The following is a 20,428-nucleotide window of genomic DNA, read 5'->3' on the forward strand; positions in this document are numbered from 1 at the left end:
TTATTCATTTGAATTTTTTTAGAGAAATTATATCAATTTTGAAAAATACAGTATATTTATCATTTTAGAGTTATAATTTTTAATATATTATATTGAGTACATGTGATGGCCATCATTGTTCTATGTGTTAATCCACTCACATAATAAATTTTTAGTGAATCGTTAAGTCACTGGTAAACCACCATATATATATATATATATATACAAATCTCTTTGACAGCTAGTTCTTTATGGGGGACTTACTGCCTTAATAAAAAAAAATTACCAAGAAAAAACATACTAACATTAACAAGTGGCTCACCAAGACTGACGTTGGATATTTTTTCAGAAACCAGGGTCCACTTCCAACATCAGTTAAACAGGAACGAACGACGTCCCTACTCAAGAATCAGGATGATGATTTTACTCTGGTGGAGATAAAGCAAGAGGTGGAGATGAGGTTTAGTCATGGCCTTGTTCCAGTTTTTCTCTTCCTCTGTTTTTTGGTTTGGAGCTTCTCTGAGACTCTCCATTGCCAGGTCCAAAAGCTCCTTCCTCTTGAAGGTATGTCAATCTATTTTTAATTTCTCATTATTTACCTGATTTGATCTGAATGATCTGAATGATCATGATATCATAAGATAAACTCTCATAGGTCATGCTGACTTATAAAAACTATCGGTTGTCCCATTCAAGAATCAATTCAAAATTAGAACATAAAAACCAATAATGTTGAACCTTTAAAGAACCGAAAATCTTTATCAATCAGGAGCATTAACAATCAACAACATCATGAAAGCCATTAGACCAAGCAGGGATTTACCTTTAAATCACATTGGAGAAAAATGAAACTCATTGTGTATTCACCAAATCCCAAAGAACAATGTATTAATTAATTAGCACATAGATGACAACTTAAAGTTTGACCCACTTTCATGTTTATTGAATGCTTTTTAATTTGAGAAGAAAACTTAAGCAATAGCACTAATTAAAATCTAGGCAAGGATAAGTGCCATGAGGTTTTCAAGTGTCTTCTTTTTATCCTATCATCTTAGTATTTAACTGAGATGATAAATAACTCAATCTAAATTGCAAACTCACCATTGAAAAGAAGCTTTTGGCGAATATTACTGGTGGATAATCTGAAATTAACTTAAGTTTAAATCTAACAACAGCTGCATCAACCTGCACATGAAAAGATGCAAGTTAAGACTAGTTGAAAATTACCAACATGCCTATGTATATTAGAAGATATTAAGCAATTCTTGATCAGTATGTTCTGTGTTCCATGGACATTTTAGGGAAAAAAATTTTAAGTCATAGTTCAATAGGAGAATAATAAAATACCACCACAGAAATGGGTAAAAGTGTAACTGGCACAAGCTTGTCAAGACAATATATGTCCAAAGGAATTGATACAAATATGATTCGAAGAGAACACAACGAAGATACACACTCAACAACATTGCCACCCATATATCATCTCGCCTTTGCACCCTAGAACTCATGTCATGTGGAATTCTTGCTCTCTATAACGGAACTCAGTTGTGAATGGATGTGACATTTAGTAAAGTCTTCCTGCAAAACCTGCAGACATAAGTTACATTTTTAGAGAAGGCTTTATTTTACAATCTATGAAAAGCAAAAGTTCATTCCAAGGATGAAATCTTTTCTGCTTTGATGAACCAACATTATTTATGAATGTTCCTTCACCGGGTTTCATCTCAATCCTGCAAATTGCGCAAATGAACTGATTGAACATAAACTGCATTGGACAGTTTGCTGTAGATAATCTGCAATTCAAACATAAAGCTTCACTGAACTATTTCATATGAAATCGAATATTCCCGAGTTTCTTATGTACCTTTGAGCAAGAACTGCAGAGCCATCTACAAAATTACCCAGGCCAACTGCCATCTAACCTAGATTCAACACAGAACTTCCATGTTAAGACCAACCAATAAAAAACTTAACTATTATCTTTATCAATTAAAACTATTAACTGAGAATATTGAAAGAAAATTGACGAGTCAGTCCCATCTCAATTATTTCTCAACAAGAACAGTTTATACTTTCTAACATACTTCTCCACAATAAATACAAGAGGGACAAGCTCTGATGTTCATTAAGAGCAACTACCTTCAAAATAATCATGCCATCTGATCTTTACAAAGAAGAAAACTAGCTAACTAGGACATTCACATTCCCCCATGTCCATTTCTATCAGAAACTTCTACTTGTATTGTCCTATAATCCTGCAATATTGATTCTCCCGGCACACGAACACATCACTCTTATCTGAAACACACATTAAATATTAAGCGGTTATGGTAGCATGCTTCTCATTTGTGAAAGATTAAACAAATTTTGTTTCGAGAAATATTAAATGATTTAAGTCCCAAAAACACACAAGTTCCTTTCTTTAAGCTTAATGCAATTACCTCATGAAGAGTACCATCACCACCAATAGCTATAATAGCATCAGCACTATCCCTTATTTCATGTATTACCAAAAACAAAACAAGGGTTCGAATGGAAAATTGGCCATTTATCACACTTTCAAATAAAATTTATACCTTCCTTGCAATTCAAAAAGTTAAGCCACACAGAGTAATACACCATATACTTGCAATTATATCCTATCTTGATACTTTAAATCAAGATTTGAAAAGATGCTAGATATTAAAGAGTAAGAAGAAAACTAAACTATGAAAAAAATAGTCTCTCAGTATTTGTTACAAAATAAAGCATCACCGACAAATCCAGCCTTCAATATCAAAATAACAAGCCAGCCAGGTCAACAATCACAAGAATGTAGGATCACTATCATCACAAATATATAACTTTCCTAAACATATAGAAACATGAAGAAACTAATACCAAGTATTCCACATAAAGTTTTTTCAGGTTATCTGCTACACAAAACCTGCAAACAATATCATCAACACTTTGAACCATCTTCAGACAAATCATTAACAACACAACACTAAACACTTTGAAATAACCTTAATCAAATAATTTTTTAGATGATACTTTTCTCAAGCATATAACTTCACAATCATGTCATTACTATTAGTTCACTCTCTTTAGTTTCTGGAAGAACAACAACTAGTTCAAACATATGAAAGAAAAACAATCAAAAGTTTCAAAGAATTATACAAGCACGATAAATTAGTTTTACATAACTATATAAAAAGAAGTCTGAATATTTCTTAAGCATCTACTAATCCAGTCATACCAACAGCATCTCCATAGTCTAGAAAATGATCACCAATAACAGAACCCTGCAAATCATCTACCTCAATTACTGAAGAATCGTTTCCTCCTCTCACCTCAACTGTTCAATCCCATAAATTAAAAAAATAGCAAGATATAATCTGCATTACCATAAAAAACACTTACAAGCTTTTATCATACATATTCAAGCTTCAATAACCAAATCAAAATCAAAATCAAAATAAAAACAGTCAAAAAATCATAAAACCTAAGAACAAGAAGATTAACATCAAAACCACACTAAAATTAGGGACAAAATCAAAGAAACAAAGAAAGAGATGAACCTGGATAGTCTTTCTAGGGTGAACCGGCGTGGCTTTAGCTGGATTTCGGCGATCATCACTGTTATGTCAAAAACCCCGAACAAATTTGTGCCCTGATGTCGGCCAGAGCCTTTGAGAACAACACTGACACATTGTAGTGTAAGACCTTCAATAACTACAACCCAAAAAAGAAAATCATCACAAACTAATTGAAATTAGAACCCTAAATTGAAACCATCATCGGTTTTCGTTGAACCTGGCAGTAGGAGTCGGTGATCTTGAGATGGACATTGACGTGCTTGGCAGAGACCTCAATGATCTCGAAGCAAAGATGGAGATGAAGGTGGTGTCAACGGTGACGCGCTTGGAAGAGACGAAGGTGGCGTCGGTGGTGAAGCAGAGATCTCAATGTTCTCGTTTTTGTGAGGGAGAACCATTAATTGAATTTTTTATTTTAGTGTGAGTGAGTGGAGATGATCTGATGGATATTAATGAGTATTCAATGGATATTAATTAGTGAGTGTTCAATTTGTGTGAGTGAGTGCTTTTGTTATTAATTGAAAATTAGAGGGGTTTTCTAAACCCCCACTACCCCTCTATAGGTTTATAAAAAAATTAATTATACAGGCGGTTTTTTAAAAACCCCTCTACAAATGTGTCCCTAAAAATAGAAATCAGTGTAGTGTCATGTGATTGTTTTGTTGAGCCACTTCTGTCTTGATAAAAGATAATATCACACACCGACCATTTAGTCCTCTTATTACACTTCTCATTATTCACATGGCAAGAATGATCATGGTCTCACATACATCAATATTGATCATTCTTTTCGAACCACTTCTGCGGGATAAAAAAAATCTTTTATCACACTGACAAGCTCAATATACGGAGGGTTTTTTTTTTAATTTTTTTAATTTTTAATTTTTTAATTTTTTTAACAATAAGTGCCACTCATTTAAGAGAAGTTAAGAGTATCATACATATTTAAGGAAATTCAAAATCATGCATGCACAAGCATAAAGTTACTATTTCATATATTTGTGCCGTTACTTTTGCACTAGAAATTATCAACAATTAAATAAAACGCCAATTTCATGTTTTTCGCATCCACACTATTTTAATTAAGGTTTTTTTTTGCATCCGAAGTAATTGAAAGGTTTTTCCATTTGATCCTTACTTGAGCAGGTTGTTTTTATGTAGGATCATTTTATTTGATCATGTCTTATGTTTGGTTTCTCTAGTTGAATAATTTTTCTTAATTTTTTTCTAATTAGTTTTGATGTGAAAGAGCCTCAAATTTATTTATTTTTATTTTTCTTTGATAAATTTTTTTTTCCTGAGGTTGTCTTTACAATGTGGTTTTAGAATGCTTCGGATGAGACCGTCAAAGTTAATTATTCTCTTACTTTTATTAAATTAAAAAAATTTATCCAAACAAAAGATGTGTTTACCTTACCCTCCTTAACCCTCCCTATATTTTATTTTCTCTACTAAACCCTCGATTCAAATATACAATTAAGTGAATTTGTATAAAAACAATTCTTTAAATTTTCTTTTTTTTTACAATAAGCAATAAATAAAAAACTTAAAATGGACCTTATCTTATATCCGTGGTTTGTGATTTTAGCACTCTCATTAACATCTCAAAAAACACTGGTAATCTTTCAAAGTATACAAATGCCGTAGTTTGACTGTACTTCTAGTGAACCATATAGTTTTTTTGTTCATATTGTATTTGTTTATGAAAAAGTGATCTATTTATAAAAAATACAAATGAAATATCAAAGAATATTTTTTTATATTATATTATTCATAAACTTTTATTTTATAACCATTCTACAACAGGAGAGTGCAATTCCTCTTCCTCCCATATAAAAATTAAGACTCAACTCCCATTCGTATTAGGTGGTTCAGATTTTGAGTACATGGTTTGTCTATATATTTTAAAAAAATATATATTTTTTTATAATTTTATAATTTGTGAACAATATGGGTAATATAAAATATTTTAAAATCACAATAAATAAAAAAATAATAAAAACAAAAAGGAAGCTACTAACAATCAGGTGGTAAATAGTGGATGCAATGAAAAAGATAGGAGTGAGGTTGGGAAAGCAGTGGGTCATCGGGTTGGGTGGACAAGACCGGGAAAGCCAATGTCACGTGTAGTGCGTGCAAGGCCAACTATTGCCACGTAACCAGCATTGTTCTTATCGATCAGAACCTCACCGGTTCCCTCCCCGATGAGATCTCTAATCTCACTTTTTTGCAAGTCATGTTACTACTTATTTCTTATACTCACTTTATCATGTCATTAATCCCTTTCTCACTTGATTTAACTACTACGTTTTGGTTAATTAATAGAGATCTCAGTATGAATTATCTTAATGGCACTATCCCTGCTGTGTGGGCTTCAACCCCTCTTACCGACATGTAAGTTTCATGTAACGTTTTGCAATCCAAACCCTTCAAATTGTTAATATTTTCTTTATTTTGTAGTGAGCTTACGGGAAATCGCATTACTGGACGAATTCCTGATGAGCTTGGTAGAATCACCACTCTTAAATACCTGTATGTGCTTCTTCCTTGACTTTTCCATTTCATTTAAGTTGAATTTTTTTCATTAATGTTATTTATTTTTATTTTTTGTCATAGATATTTGGAAAGTAACTTGATTGAAGGCCCGCTTCCACAGTCGCTTGGGAATCTCACAAACTTGGGGCAACTGTAAATATATATATATATATATATATATATATATATATGTCTATAGCATTGTTTGTGAAAACTACAACAGGAATGAGAGTCATGGGACATTAGCGAGAGTTTCTCGAGTCTTCATTCATGTCTTTTCCTAATTGAGTTTTTCACATAAAAACTTTTATGTTTTACTATATTATTATTATAGTACCATTATAGTACTATACCCCACATACAGTTTGAACTGTCTCTTTGCCCACCCACTGCAAGTGACTACCAGTGGGATAACTAGTGATTGTCTATTATTATTATTATTAGTTTGTTTTAAATTTTATTGTTTTTTCAATCACTCAATATGAGCGTGAGTACTCCGTAATTTAACAACAATAATACAACAATAATGTTGCTTTTGGCAGTGACCTTGGAGCAAATGCCATCACCGGTAGATTGCCAGGATCATTGGGCAATCTCAAAAACATGATTTACTTGTAAGTCATTGCTATTTAGTCTTATTGTTCATCCAAACTATTCACCTAGCACAAACATTTGTAAATGAATCCCATATTTGATTCTTCTCATGTGGTGGTTGAATCAGTAGATAATTATATCCATTAGCATTCTAAATGAGCTTCTCTTATAAATCCATTTATTTTTTCCAGCGCAATCGGTGGCAATCCCATCACTGGCAAAATTCCTGATTTCATTGGAAATTGGACACAACTAGTGGAATTGTGAGTGAGATGTCAACGCAAGACTTTTGATTTTGTGAAAATTTCCAATTTTTTAAACATGATTATAGACATGAACCTTGAGCTTAAATGCAGAGAGATGCTAGGCACCTCCATGGAAGGGCCTTTTCCTCCCATCTTCTATACAGTGGGAAACATGAGAATGCTGTAAGAATTATTAAGCTCTATTTTCAACTAAGAAGTTTGTTTAGCGTTATCTATTCAGCAAATGTGTTTATTTTGCAGGGAAGTTTCTGACCTAAATGGAGGTGATGGGAAGTTTCCAGCATTGCAAAACATGACAGGGATGCTGTACTTGTAAGTACTTTAAGAGAATTGACCCTTATTGGAACATAGGAGATATTTACTCCAATTAGGTATGGAAGTTATCAACCTGCTATAGAGAAAAGTATAATACGTGGAGATAAATAATGCAATAATCCAACAAATTAATTATATAGAAGGCAGATGGTTACAAATTGGAGTTGAGTGATGAAGTGATTTTAAAGGTCCTTTATCCATTTTCTATTAAAAAAAAAAAATTCCACTGTTTCCTATTGTGACGCAATAACCATAAACATATAAACATTTGCATGTGATAAAATAATATCGATTTGTATTTCGATTGTTCTTTTAGTGACTCCTTTGCTCCCTAAATTCTTTGTATTTCCTTTTAATTGATTCAATGTGGCATTCGTACCTTTTTTTTTAAATTTAAATGTTGTTTTATGGCTAGCGCAGGTATTTGAGGAACATGTCAATAACCGATGAACTTCCTTCTTATATTGAGAATATGACAATGCTCCTCATCTTGTAAGCTTGTTCTCTCATCTCAGTTATATTTTATATTATTTTTTTATTTTTTATTTTTGATAATAGGTGACAAGTGCTTTTACTTAGGGGTTTGTTAAGAGACATAGAGGTAGGAAGATGCAGCCATTACTATAGCTTATTGACCTCGTAGGGACTTATTAACTTGGTCAACTAGTGCATGAGGAAATGAAAGCTCGTTACGTGCACGCCCAAAAGATTTGTAGGAATTATACCGAGCTAATAAGTCCTCCTCGCCATACAACCATGGAGGGAAGGGATATAATTCTTTTCAAATGGGACCCAACAAACCCCTAGAACAGTACTATAAAAAGTATATGGGCCCAATAACAGTGGATAAACAATCTTGCTACAATATTAAAGTATTGAGATTCGACCCTACACCTTCCCATCCACTACCCATGTGACTGACCACTACGCTAGGCAGTGATTGACCTTTTTATTTTTTAATCTTTTGAATGCCTATTGCCAAATTAAAAAGAAAAAAAAAACATGAGATTGAGGTTTTTTACCATTACAAATAAAAAACCAATAAAAATTATATGCTATTTATGTAATAAAGAATCACTATTATTTTTTTTAAAAAATTGGATAAATCATATTTATTCATCGGAGAAAAGAATATACAACCAGCAGGCGCATCAAAAGCAGTACACTATGAATGAAAACTGTGAGAATGGCACAAAATAGGAAAAGGAATAGATTCAACATGAAAGAGACAAGACGATGGAGATACAACATGACAGAGACAAGTAGGACAAAGATGCGAAAGAGAAACGACAACCAAGACAAGGCTGTGGAAAGCCAGGGTGAATTTGAACTTAGAGCAAATTTGCTGTGCTAACTCCTAACTAATCTTTCCTCTCTTCATGATTGCCTAAGTCTATGTAGTGTCCAAGGAACTCCAAGCTGAGCTTTGCTAACATAGCTAGCTAAGTTTTCTAGCCTAGCATTCTTTGCATTAGGGGTTGTATCAATCCATGATATAAACATATAAATGATTTTAACAATAATTGAAGAACATGGAGAGAATTTATTATGGGAAATACATGCATTCTTTCCTGTCCAAGTATTCCAAGTTATCACCCAAGCTAGAACATCCCTAGTTTCTTTTAGTAGGTAAGGGAGGTGCGACCTCCAGCTGCCCCACATTTTGTGTAGGTATCTAAGTGGACCAAGAAGGCAACACACCTAGGTAAAAAATGCCATATGTGGTTAGATGCGGGGCACAAAGGGAGCAGATGGTTAAGGGATTCAATTACCCTTGAAAAAGTACACAGGTGGTAGTAGGGAGCATGTTACATTTACTCTCCGCTAGATTTTTAAGGTGGGAATACTGGTGTAAAAAAGATTGATTTTTGGAGGGCAGATGCATTTCCAAATAATTTGGGTTGTTGGACACTAAGTGCCACCATGGTTGAGAAACCTATAAAATAATTTGATTGTGAATTGATTGTTAACTATTAGACTCTATCGTTTACCATCTTTAGAACCTTGGAGGTTGAAGGCACTTATGTTGAGTCTTTCAACAATCATGGAGTCAATTTGGAGTTGGGGTGACTATAGTAAATGCACTAGGTCTTGGATGGCTCTATGAGGATACAGGGGCATCCTGAACAACTCAGGCTAGAGGTACATGGGCACACAGTATTTGACCTTTTTGTCTAACAAAAAAAGAGTAGCAACATCATCTTGGAAGCCGGGATATACAAGTTGTAAACACATGCAGGCATTTGAGTACCTTTATTCTAAAAAATAGTTCTCCTCATGGGAGGTTGGAAGAAAAGGTTGCAAGTATGTGAGTTTTGGTAATAGTTAAAGTGAATCACTTTGGCTACGCACCAAGGAATGTTGTTTGAAATCTTCCACTACAATTTCCCGAATAAGGCAATGTTAAACTCCTCCACTCTTAGATTTCCTAGCCTCCTTGTTCCCAAGATTTATAGATCTACTTTCAACTCATTAATTGGGTGCTAGGTCGATCAATATTAAGGCTATATTAAAGGAAGTCCCTTATGATACAATCAATATCCTTAATCACCCAACGTGGGAGCTTAAATATAGACATATAGAATGTAGATATCGAGGAGAGAATTGAGTTGACTATATTAGTTTGCCACCTAAGGATAGTACTTTTATTTCCCAAGCAAATAACTTATTCTTATCTTGACTATTAGGTTTTCCCATTTCTAGCACCTAGAGCAGTTGGCCACAACAGGGACCCCAAATAAATGAAATAAGAAGGCTTATAGAACACTTGAGAGTTTGAGCAAGGAAGCCTCTGGGAGCTGTCCTATCATGGTGAAATAAATCATGGTCTTGTTGAAGTTGACGGCCATACCCAACATTACTTTAAAGAGGTATAAAATTAGTTTGATGACTCTCAAATCCTTTATGCCTCCACCGGTCAACACTAGAAGATCATTAGTGTACTGAAGGTGGCACATTATTGAAAGTTACCTAGTGAGACTCCATTGGGGAGCCTAGAGTTCAGAGTGTGATTAAATATATATTGCACTTAGTATGTTTGAGACTAAGGTAAAAAAGAAGTAAGGAAAAGGGTTCCCCTTATTATAAACCGTTGAGATATCTAACATAACCATAGGCTAAGCCATTGACGAGAAAGTTGGTGTTGGAAGAGGTCAGTAAAGATTTAACGCAACCAATTTGCCTAGATCCAAAGTTGTATGCACGCAAAAGTTCATCTAGAAAATCTCAATCCACCATGTCAAATACTTTAGCAAAGTCAACTTTAACTATATGACCTAGGATTTTACATTTTCGAAGAGAGAAAATGAGTTCTTTAGATGTGACTATGTTATCCAGGATGCAATGCCTCTTGATAAAAACATACTAAGAAATGTTGACTAAGGAGTCTATGTCCCTTCTGAGTCTGGATGTGAGAATCTTGGAAAGAGTATTCAAAGAAAAGTTCATGTGGCTAAACTAATCGAAATGTGAGGAATTGTTGGTGTTATCCCTCTTTGGAAGCAAAGTGATGCTTGCAAAATTGATTATCCCCAAATTGGCAAATCCATTATAGAAGTTGTCTTAGAGAATAACAAGATCTTTGACACACCCTTTTGCGTGTGTACCTCAAGTGCATGGGTTTGTCAAAATAATAATACCACAGTAAGTGGGTAGTCAAATCCACAGGGAATAGTTAATAGAAACACAAAGATTGCTATTTAACTAGAGCGTAGATGAATTGATAGTGATGTGAATAAGAATCAATGTAAATAGAAACAAGTAAAGAAGAATGATGCACAAATAATAGATAGAAGAGGCAATCGATGATAAATGGGGCACCCGGATATTGCTCACCATAGGACTATTGTTTCAAGTGCAAGACCAATCATTATGTTTCCTAACTGATGTCTAATGAGTCATGGAGATCCTTAAACACATGGTCGCAAAACTTAAGGTCAATCGTGACCAGCCCTACACTATTCCCCGGTGGAGAAATTTCTCAGTCTCGACATCTCACACTGTGCTAGGTTGCTTTAGGCTCTAGGGATTCCAAATTATAAATCTTATTCCCTAATATAGATCTAACCCTTTGGTCCAAGTGAAAAACCCCAGTCACAATTAAACAATTAAGCACTATATACTAAGAATTCCTTCAACAGTTCACTCTGTTGCTCACGCAACTAAGCCCCAGAGGAGTTCATCTCTTAGCACTTCACTCTATTGTGACCGCAAAGAACTTTTGGAACGTGGAGGTAGGATGAATCACACCGGAGGGGAAAGGGGTCGCTCCGCTATCTCTCGACTCATCCTTTCAACTCTCTCTAATCTAGCATTGTCTAACCCTCATGGTGTATCACTCATCCACAAAGATTACCAAAATGGATTCTCAACCCTAGTTTCACTTTAAGAGAAAATCAACTCAACAAGTATTCAAGATTAGAACTCAATTAAAACATCAATTAATAAAAGCATAATAAAAGGTAAAAGAAACAATAACATCGTTGCGTTTACAAGTCCAAGTACCCAGTAGTGGTTTAGTTCTCTATAGAGCACAATACAATCAATAATGAAATCAAAAGTAAAGATATGCAATCCATGAATAAACCCCTTAGTATTTGTGTTGATGGTCATGTGGAGTGGCCGCATCTTCTCCAAAGATCCCCTCGTCAGGCCTAGAGCACACTTCACCGGATTGGTGCCGATGAAAGCTCCCCCAATAACTCTCTTCCGAAGAAAACACGGTGTAGAAGGCTGTGAACCTCTCCAAAAACCTTGCCAAAGCCTCTCCAAACCCTAGCCGCGGGTGCCTCCAAAGGTAGAGAAAAGATAGCCAAAAGATGGGAAAAAAGATTATGAAATCAGACTGAAATCACGACTTAAATAGGGCTGAAATCGGGCATCCATACGGCCGTGTGGAATTTCAGTGGCATGTAAACATTAACTGCTCAGTGAATTGCTGCACATTTGACGACAACCTTGCTAGCATTGCACAAGTCGGAACATATGAGTGTGACTGCCTTTGTGCCCTTCCAAATTGCATATTCACTTGAGCACAATGAAGATTGGCACACACTCACATGTTTTTTAGCATGACTTGTGTCTTCTCGTGTGTTTACTTCAAGATTTCATCAATAACGTACATTCACAATTTTCTTTGGCTTCTTTCTTCTATACTTGTCTCCACAACCCTACATGCGCAAAAGAACACAACTACACATGTATTAGCAATAAAATCTGAGAAAAGTAATGCTCATCGTAAGAAAAAATAGTTTGTATTATTAATACACAAGTACTTATCAAACTCCCCCACACTTAAGCTTTTGCTTGTCCTCAAGAAAAAATAAAACATTGAAGCATATAAGAAGGAAATATTGATAGTGCTTGGCCTTAGGTTCACCAAAGCATGCAAGGGAAGTATTTTACAAGTAAGGGGAATTTCAACACTAAATACAAAAAATTAATGCTTTAGCTAAAAATTTGAATAAAAAAGGATAACAAACCCGAAATCGTGTAAGTGTGTGTAAACTCACTCAAGTCAACCCAACGTATACTCCTCAAAGTTCTAAGCATAAGGGGCTTATTTATATACAAAATAAAGCAAAGAGACGGTAGTAGATTCACACATTCCCTAAGGTAGCCCTTTCTGAAGTGGGCGCTAAGGTGATTTTCACACTTTCGAGGTGGTAGCTCTTTGATAAGTGCTTGTGTATTAGTAATACGAAGTATTCTTTTCTTACAATGAGCATTACTTTTATCAGGTTTTAGCGCTAATACATGTGTATTTGTGCTTTTTTGCGCATGTAGGGTTGTGAAGCCGAATATGAAATAAAGAAGCCAAAGTAAATCGTGAATGTATCGTTTGATGAAATCTTGGAAGGAACAAACGTGAAGACACAAGTTGGGCTCAAAGATACTTAAATGTGTGCCAACCTTCATGTATTCAAGCAATTACAATGATTTGGAGGGGCACGAGGGCAGTTACATCTGCGTATCCCGACTTGTGCATTAATAGCAAGATCTTCATCGATAAACCCATTAATAGCATGAGGGCAGTCACTGCAGCAAATCATTGTAGCAGTTACTATTCGCACCCGGCCGAAAATCAAAATTCTAGAGAATCCACATGGGCCGTTGGAAATTACCCACGCCTGTGTGAAAATTCCACAGGGGCGTGTGGATGCCCAATTCCAGCCTATTTAAAGCCATTTTTTAGCCTGATTTCAGCATCCTTCTTCCCATCTTTTCTCCATCTTTTGAGACGCTTGCGGCTAGGGTTTAGAGAGTTTTTGGCAAAGCTTTTGGAGTAGTTCTCTGGCTTCCACACCGTGATTCTCTTGGAAGATAGTTCTTGGGGGAACTTTCGTCGACACTGATTCGGTGAGGTGTGCCCTAGGCATGACAAGGGGACCTTTGGAGCGGACGAGGCCACTCTATAAGACCATCGACATAAATACTCAGGGGGTTTTCCTATGGATTACTTGTTTTTTCTTTCGATTTTATTATTAATTGTATCTTGCTCCATGGAGAGCTAAACCCCCTAGTGGGTACTTGGATTTTATAAACCCCAGGATGTTATTATTTCATTGACCTTTTATTATGTTTTCCTTAATTGATGTTTTTAATTTAGTTCCAATCTTGAATGCTTGTTGAATGATTTCTCCCTTAGAGTGACACTAGGGTTGAGAGTCTATATTGGTAATCTTTGTAGATGGGAGACACGCCATGAGGGTTAGACAAAGCTAGATTGGAGGGGCTTGAGAGGGTGAGTTGAGAGGTAGCGGAGCATCCCCTTTCCTTTCCGGTCTGATTTATCCTACCTCCATTTCCTAGAGTTCTTTGCGGCCACAATAGAGTGAAGTGCTAAAGGATGAACTCCGTTAAGGATTAGTTGCGCGAGCAACAGAGTAAAGCGTTAAAGTGACTTTAGTATCTAGGGCTTAATTGTAGCTAGGGGTCCTTCGCCTGGACCAAAAAATTAGATCTACACATAGGAATAGGGTTTATCACTTGGAATCCCTAGAACTCCATGCAACTTTGCACAGTGTGAGGTGTTGAGACTGAGCGATTTCTCTGCCGGGACATAGTGTAGAATTAGTCATAGTTGACCTTAGGTTTGGGATCGTGTACTTTAAGATTTCCACGACTCATTAAGCATTAATTAGAAAGTATAATAGTAGATCTTGCATTTGAAATATTTGTCCTAGGGGGAGCATTGTCCGAGTACCCCACTTCTATCGATTGCCTTTTCCTCTCAATTTTATTGCGCCTCTCTCTCTTATTTCTTTTATCTCCTTTTGTATCAATCTCATTTATCATACCATCGATTTATTCTCATCATAGTCAAATAGCAATTGTTGTGTTTCTATTCACTATTCCCTGTGGATATGATATCCACTCACCTGAGATTTATTACTTCGACACCCGTGCACTTGCGGTTTACACACATATTCTGTCATGTCACTCTTTCTACCAGGGTAGTTGCTTTCACTCATCCCATGAGATAGCTCTTTCTCTCATTAGGGTATAACTAGTATCTGATTTATGAAAGTAGCTTCATACTTCATAGGTGGTAGCTCTTTCTACCCCAAATGCATAACCAACACAAACATAATTTTTTAATTTTTTTTCTTTTTCTTTACATTCAACCTTTTTTTTCAAAATTAACACAAGAAACAAAACTAACTAGTCCCTTAAACATCAAACTTGAGTTTCCACAAGGTTTCATGAGCGAGTAGTGCAACAAGTGTCAATCAGGCAAAAATTCCTAGAAATTCAAGTAAAAACTAGAGCATGAGAACATTCAATATTAAAAATTCCTCCTAAACTTAAGAATACAACAATTGCAACTAAGGTGAACCGTCATTGGCTATGTGAGCATTTTCAATCAAAACTTGTGTAATGTGAACTCCCCCACACACTTAAGATGTATATTGCCCTCAATATATGCATGCAAGCACAATAAATAGTATAACATTCAAAATCATATGCGAAGGTGGGAAATTGAAACAATACTCCCTTGAACTCCTAATAGTACGTTTGATGGAGCTATAATCCTTGAGAGTTGAGTTCTAATGGGTTGTGGAGCACACATGGCCATGTGAAAATCACATTGACCGTGTCCATGACTAGTCTTCAAATTTCATACTCACAAGACCATCTGCACGTATACACAGGGGGATTCAGTGAAGCTCAACAAAAAAAAAATAAACTCAAGTATATAAAGATAAAGCAATGAAATACAACTTGAGACAACAAACATAAAAGATAAACTCAGAAGGCGGATCCTTTCTGAGTGGTACAAGTCCAAAATAAAATATAAAAATGAAATACAAAAAATAAGAACAAAGAAAAGTAAAGACGTATCAAGCGTCGGTGTCATATGCTGTCGGTGACAATGCTGGAGCTGGTGGATCAACTAGTGCTGCAGCTGATGCCTGGGGTGTACGGGGTCTCATAATGAAGTGAGATGTCGCGTCTTGCTCGAGGATCTGGTATAAGATATCTAGACAAGCCATGACCTCCGTGTGGTTCACGGCATGTGTAGCATGAACCTCAGCCAAGTCTACCGGTAGCATCCCTACCACACTCTCGAGCCTCTCAAAGCGATCATGGGCTTGAGTCGCTGAAAAGATCCTCACTGGATATGGCTCCTGTGTTGCGGGGGTGCCTCTGTTTGTACCTTCTCTGTCTGAAGCTCAAGTACTGGCTATGACCCCTCTACTGCCATTCCCTCGGCCTCGACTGGCTCTAGCAAGGGCATGTTTATCACATACACCTTGTCTTCTCGACCCCTTTGATTGCGTCCAGTAGACCCATCCCGATGATGAGTCTAGTAATGTAAGAGCCCAAGAAAAGGACACAGATCTTGGCGTACTGTCCCTGATGCCTAAATACTCTGCCAGGATATATCCTAAGTGAAGTGGTACACTTTGAACCATTAAATACATATACAACAGATTCTGGCGACTGAGTACACCAGTGCTGTCACCACTGCCATTCATCGACCTGCTCAAAATGGTGTGAATATAACGGTATGTAAGTTGAGAATGGCACGTGGCCTTGGACATCCCCGGCTCATACTGTCCCTGGCCACATAAAGCTCTGTACGCTAGTTGAGGAGTCAAACTGCATGGGTAATCGGTAAGTAACTGTTCGTACTCCTCAGTGTCAATGTAGGCCTCATCGTATAGACCTAGTCTAATAGAGACCTACGTGACGCTCACGTTGTGGTACTAAATCGAACGCACAGAACTGGATAGTGTCTACACTATCAAAGCTGCTATATGATCGGTCAAACTCAAATGACGCTAATACCTCCAGCGTTAACATCCGAATGATAGGATCGCGAATGGTCAACAATTTGTGCCAACTGTTGACAGTGAGGAGCTCCTCAATCTTGTCTTCCATGTCATCAGCTAACTACACTTCCCTAAGCGCACTCAAGTCTGGGAATCGTGTCTATCTGAACTTGAGTTTCGAAAGCCTCTCAATCCGAGCCTGGTGCTTGGGAATGGTGAATTCCATGTGATCCAGCTCAGGGGAATGCTCTCGGGGCCGTTTGCCGGCCGCTTTCTTTGTTCTAGGAGCCATACCTGCTAGTATTGAAACAAAAATCGATCAAATAAACTTACAAAACAATACTGCAGGAATCCACACGGTCATGTGGAAATTCCACACGCCCATGTGGATCTACGGGGAGTGAAAATAGTATGGCCATTATGCAAAAATCCATGAAAAATACATCAAATTCATTTCTAAACCTATTCTAAACATACAATAACCACTTTAGAATAGAAACGAAGCATATTCACCAATTTAATCAAATAAAATCAAGTAATGGTGAAGAAAAGAGAGAATAAGGGTTTACTGACAAGATGAAGATGAAAATCTATAACTCAGCCGGAAAACTCGAGTAAAATATCTCTAAAACAATGGTGAGAGGTCGGGAGAGTGCAAAGATGCGTTCTCAATGTGTTTGCTAGTGTGAAAATGAAAAGGAGAACAAGATTTATAAAGAGAAATCGCAGCTTTTTGAATTCTGTACATCCAAATGGGCATGTGGAAATTACCCACGCCCGTGTGACTCTATAGGAGAGCTTCACAGGGACAGTCACACGCTCCTGTGTGCTCTCGGGATAGCATTCTTTAGCTTTGAACCCATCCACACGGGCGTGTGGGAATTCCCCACGCCCGTGTGCCCGACCCACAGAGGCACCCACACGCCCCTGTGGCTTCTCTGTCCACACGAGAAATTCTTCTAAGTGTTTCACACGCCCATGTGGAAATTCCACATGAGCATGGATCTTCATAGGACCACTCATAGGGGCATTCACACGCCCCTGTGTCTTCTTGGGATGGAGGTGAACTCTCTGCAAGAAATCACATGGCGTGTGGAAATTACCCATGCCCGTAGTTCACAGGGTTAGACATAGGGGCAGACACACGCCCCTGTGTCTTCTCAGGATGGAGCTCTAAACTTCCATAGAGAAACACACGCTTGTGTGAAAATTCCACACAGGCGTGTGACCGTCACAAGGTCGTTCACAGGGGCGAACACATGCCCCTGTGTTCTCTCAGGATGAGCTTTGAACGAAAACACACGCCCGTGTGGAATTTCTACATGGCTGTGTGCCTTCTCTGGAGACTTAGAAAAAATTACAGACTTCGCAGAAAATTTCTGAACATTTACAACACTTCAAAGCTTGCCTATATTATGCAAAAGTAACTAGAGAATCATGAAAACATGCTCAAATGACCAAGATACTACGCCACACGGAATTGAGCACATAAAAACACCAAATATGCACAAGAAAATCACAACAATAGCATGTACAAGATGAAGACACCAACACTTAAAATTGATGCAAACACTAACTAAAATCTAGAAAAACAGTAAAGACTTCGGTTGCCTCCGAAAAAGTACTTGTTTAATGTCACTTAACTTGATGTACCTGATCTTACCTCACGGGGGCTCATAGATGAAGGTTTCCTTCTTACCCATAACCTGAAAACATGATGAACATAGTCTTTTGATGGTAGAGGGAGAGTTATCGAGTTTGTTGCCATACAAGGGTTCGTTACCCTTACTCCATTCTTCCACATCCCGTTAGCCTTAAGGCGTTTCTTGTGACGTCTTCTTGCATGCTTCATTTTCCAAAGTATCTTCTTCATGATCCACGGGGATAGGTTGCACCTTGTCCTCTAGACCAAGCATTATCACGTCTTTACTCTCTATTTCTTGGTCTAGCAACCCTTCATACGGGTCCAGACACATCACTTCCTACACATATTTATCTATTAGTTCATCGGTAGTGTCAAGAAAATAAAAAGTATCATCAAAGTCTAGAGAATATCTAATGGCTTCGGTGAGGCGGTATGTAAGCTTGCCATCCCCAACTCGTAAAATTAACTCCCCGCCGTCCATATCAATAAGAACTTTGGAAGTGCGCAAGAAGGGCCTCCCAAGTATCAATGGGACATCAACATCCTCATCAACATCCAACACTATGAAGTCTACAGGAAATATATACTTGTCGATCTTCACAAATACGTCTTCGATAATGCCCTCAGATGTTTAACCATTTGGTCCGCTAATTGTAATGTCATCCGAGTAGGCCTAGGCTCTCCCAAGCCAAGTTTTTGGAAAAATATATAAGGCATGACGTTGATGCTAGCCCCTGAATCCACCAATGCCATTTCTTCCCCCATGTTACCAATGTTGCACGGAATGATAAAGCTTCTAGGGTCCTTCTTCTTATTCAGTATATTCTTTTGCAACACCACCGAACATGAACCATCTAGAATCATAGATGCACTCTCCTCCAACATCCTCTTGTTGGTAAAGAGATCCTTCAAAAACTTTGCATACTGAGGTATTTGAGACAACGCCTCCACAAAAAGAATGTTGATGTGCAATTGCTTGAATAGACCCAAGAACTTCTTATATTGCTCATCATTTTGAGCGTTCTTCAATCTCGAAGGATAAGGGATTCTTGGCTTATAAGATGGGAGTGTCATCTCTTTTCCTTTTGTTCTCTCCTCAACCTCCATGACCTCAAGTGCTTCCACATTGGTCTTTTTACTCGGAAGCCTACCCTCAACCTCACAACCATTTCTCAAAGTGATCGCTTTTACATGTTCTCTTGGATTGGTTTCGATGTTACTAGGCAAGCTTCCTTGAGGTCTTTCTGAAAGAGACTTCGCAATTTGCCCCACTTGATTCTCCAAGTTGTGCAATGATGGGGGTGGTTGCGAAGTGTGGCTTCAACCGATTGAAATCTTGTATCCGACAATTGGATGAACTTGGTTAAAGCCTTCTCTAAATCGGTCATCCGGTTTTTCAACCCTTAAACTCTATTCTCCATGTTCGGGGCATGTTGTTATTGTTGGAAACCGGGTGGTGCCATTGTCTTCTGTTGCCCTTGATTACTCCATGAAAGATTTGGGTGGCTCCTCCAACCCGGATTGTAGGTGTTGCTATATGGATTGCCTTGGTTTTTCATTGCATTACCCACAAAATCCACTCGTTCTACCAAGGATGTATCACCAAAAGAAATCGGGTAATTATATGGAGCATGTCCTCCCCCACACCCTGTGTAACTAGTTACGACCGCCACTTTATTAGAAGTTAGAGTATCTAACTTCTTGCTCAATGACTCCACTTTGGCTATCAATCTTATGAAGTCCGACTACTTTTTTTCTGTCCCTTATGTTCCACTGATAACTGTTCATAGCCATTTCCTCAATGAGACGTCGGGCTTCTTCCAGGGTCTTGCTCCTGAAGGTACCTCCTGTTGTAGCATCAAGTAACTGCTTTGTACTTGGGTTCACCCCGCTACAAAAAGTCTGAATGATCATCTACTCGGGGAACTCATGTTGAGGATATTTCCACATGAACTCCTTGAACCTATCCCATGTCTCAAATAGAGACTCCAATTCTATTTGCACAAAAGAGGATATTTCATTCCTGAGCTTCGCAGATTTTCCAGGAGGGAAATATCAGCAAAAAAAAGCTTCTACCATCTCCTTCCATGTAGTGATCTATGTTCTAGGTAATGAGTGTAGCCATTACTTCACTCTCCCTTTCAAGGAAAAATGGGAAGGCTCTCAACTTGATAGCATCATCTGTTACACCATTGATCTTGATCATGTCCCACACTTTCAAGAAATTCTCGATGTGGT

General features: G+C 37.4%; 1 protein-coding gene, 1 long non-coding RNA gene and 1 other non-coding gene across 4 annotated transcripts; 2 read left to right on the forward strand and 1 right to left on the reverse strand.

The window, feature by feature from the left end:
• Positions 1 to 263: 263 nt before the first annotated feature.
• LOC120251564 (probable LRR receptor-like serine/threonine-protein kinase At1g53440) lies at positions 264 to 13,089 on the forward strand. 2 transcript variants are annotated; one of them, XM_039260121.1, is made up of 11 exons: positions 265 to 543; positions 5,596 to 5,795; positions 5,883 to 5,951; positions 6,018 to 6,089; positions 6,174 to 6,245; positions 6,635 to 6,706; positions 6,878 to 6,949; positions 7,043 to 7,114; positions 7,193 to 7,264; positions 7,688 to 7,759; positions 13,052 to 13,089. In XM_039260121.1, the coding sequence occupies exons 3-11, from the start codon at positions 5,893 to 5,895 to the stop codon at positions 13,074 to 13,076; spliced, it is 588 nt and encodes a 195-aa protein (XP_039116055.1). In that variant the 5' UTR covers positions 265 to 543; positions 5,596 to 5,795; positions 5,883 to 5,892; the 3' UTR covers positions 13,077 to 13,089. The 2 variants fall into 2 exon arrangements, with proteins under 2 accessions (XP_039116056.1, XP_039116055.1); XM_039260122.1 differs by lacking the exon at positions 13,052 to 13,089 and having other exon boundaries at positions 264 to 543; positions 7,683 to 7,760.
• LOC120251565 lies at positions 543 to 3,624 on the reverse strand. Its single transcript, XR_005533444.1, has 5 exons — positions 3,540 to 3,624; positions 2,119 to 2,277; positions 1,844 to 1,901; positions 1,670 to 1,772; positions 543 to 1,566 (listed from the first exon to the last, which is right to left on the reverse strand). It is a non-coding gene; the product is annotated as an uncharacterized LOC120251565 (long non-coding RNA).
• A 7,025-nt stretch (positions 13,090 to 20,114) lies between the features above and the next one.
• LOC120251995 lies at positions 20,115 to 20,221 on the forward strand. The gene has a single exon (XR_005533551.1). It is a non-coding gene; the product is annotated as a small nucleolar RNA R71 (small nucleolar RNA).
• The last annotated feature ends 207 nt before the right edge of the window (positions 20,222 to 20,428 follow it).

The sequence above is a fragment of the Dioscorea cayenensis genome, chromosome 20 (assembly GCF_009730915.1).
Source record: "Dioscorea cayenensis subsp. rotundata cultivar TDr96_F1 chromosome 20, TDr96_F1_v2_PseudoChromosome.rev07_lg8_w22 25.fasta, whole genome shotgun sequence".
Taxonomy (NCBI): domain Eukaryota; kingdom Viridiplantae; phylum Streptophyta; class Magnoliopsida; order Dioscoreales; family Dioscoreaceae; genus Dioscorea; species Dioscorea cayenensis.

Coding starts and splice junctions, on each gene's coding strand:
- LOC120251564 (XM_039260121.1), top strand. CDS start 5,893: ATGAATTATCTTAATGGCACTATCCCTGCTGTGTGGGCTTCAACCCCT. Junction 6,707..6,877: donor CTCAAAAACATGATTTACTT/GTAAGTCATTGC, acceptor TATTTTTTCCAG/CGCAATCGGTGGCAATCCCA. Junction 6,950..7,042: donor TGGACACAACTAGTGGAATT/GTGAGTGAGATG, acceptor GCTTAAATGCAG/AGAGATGCTAGGCACCTCCA.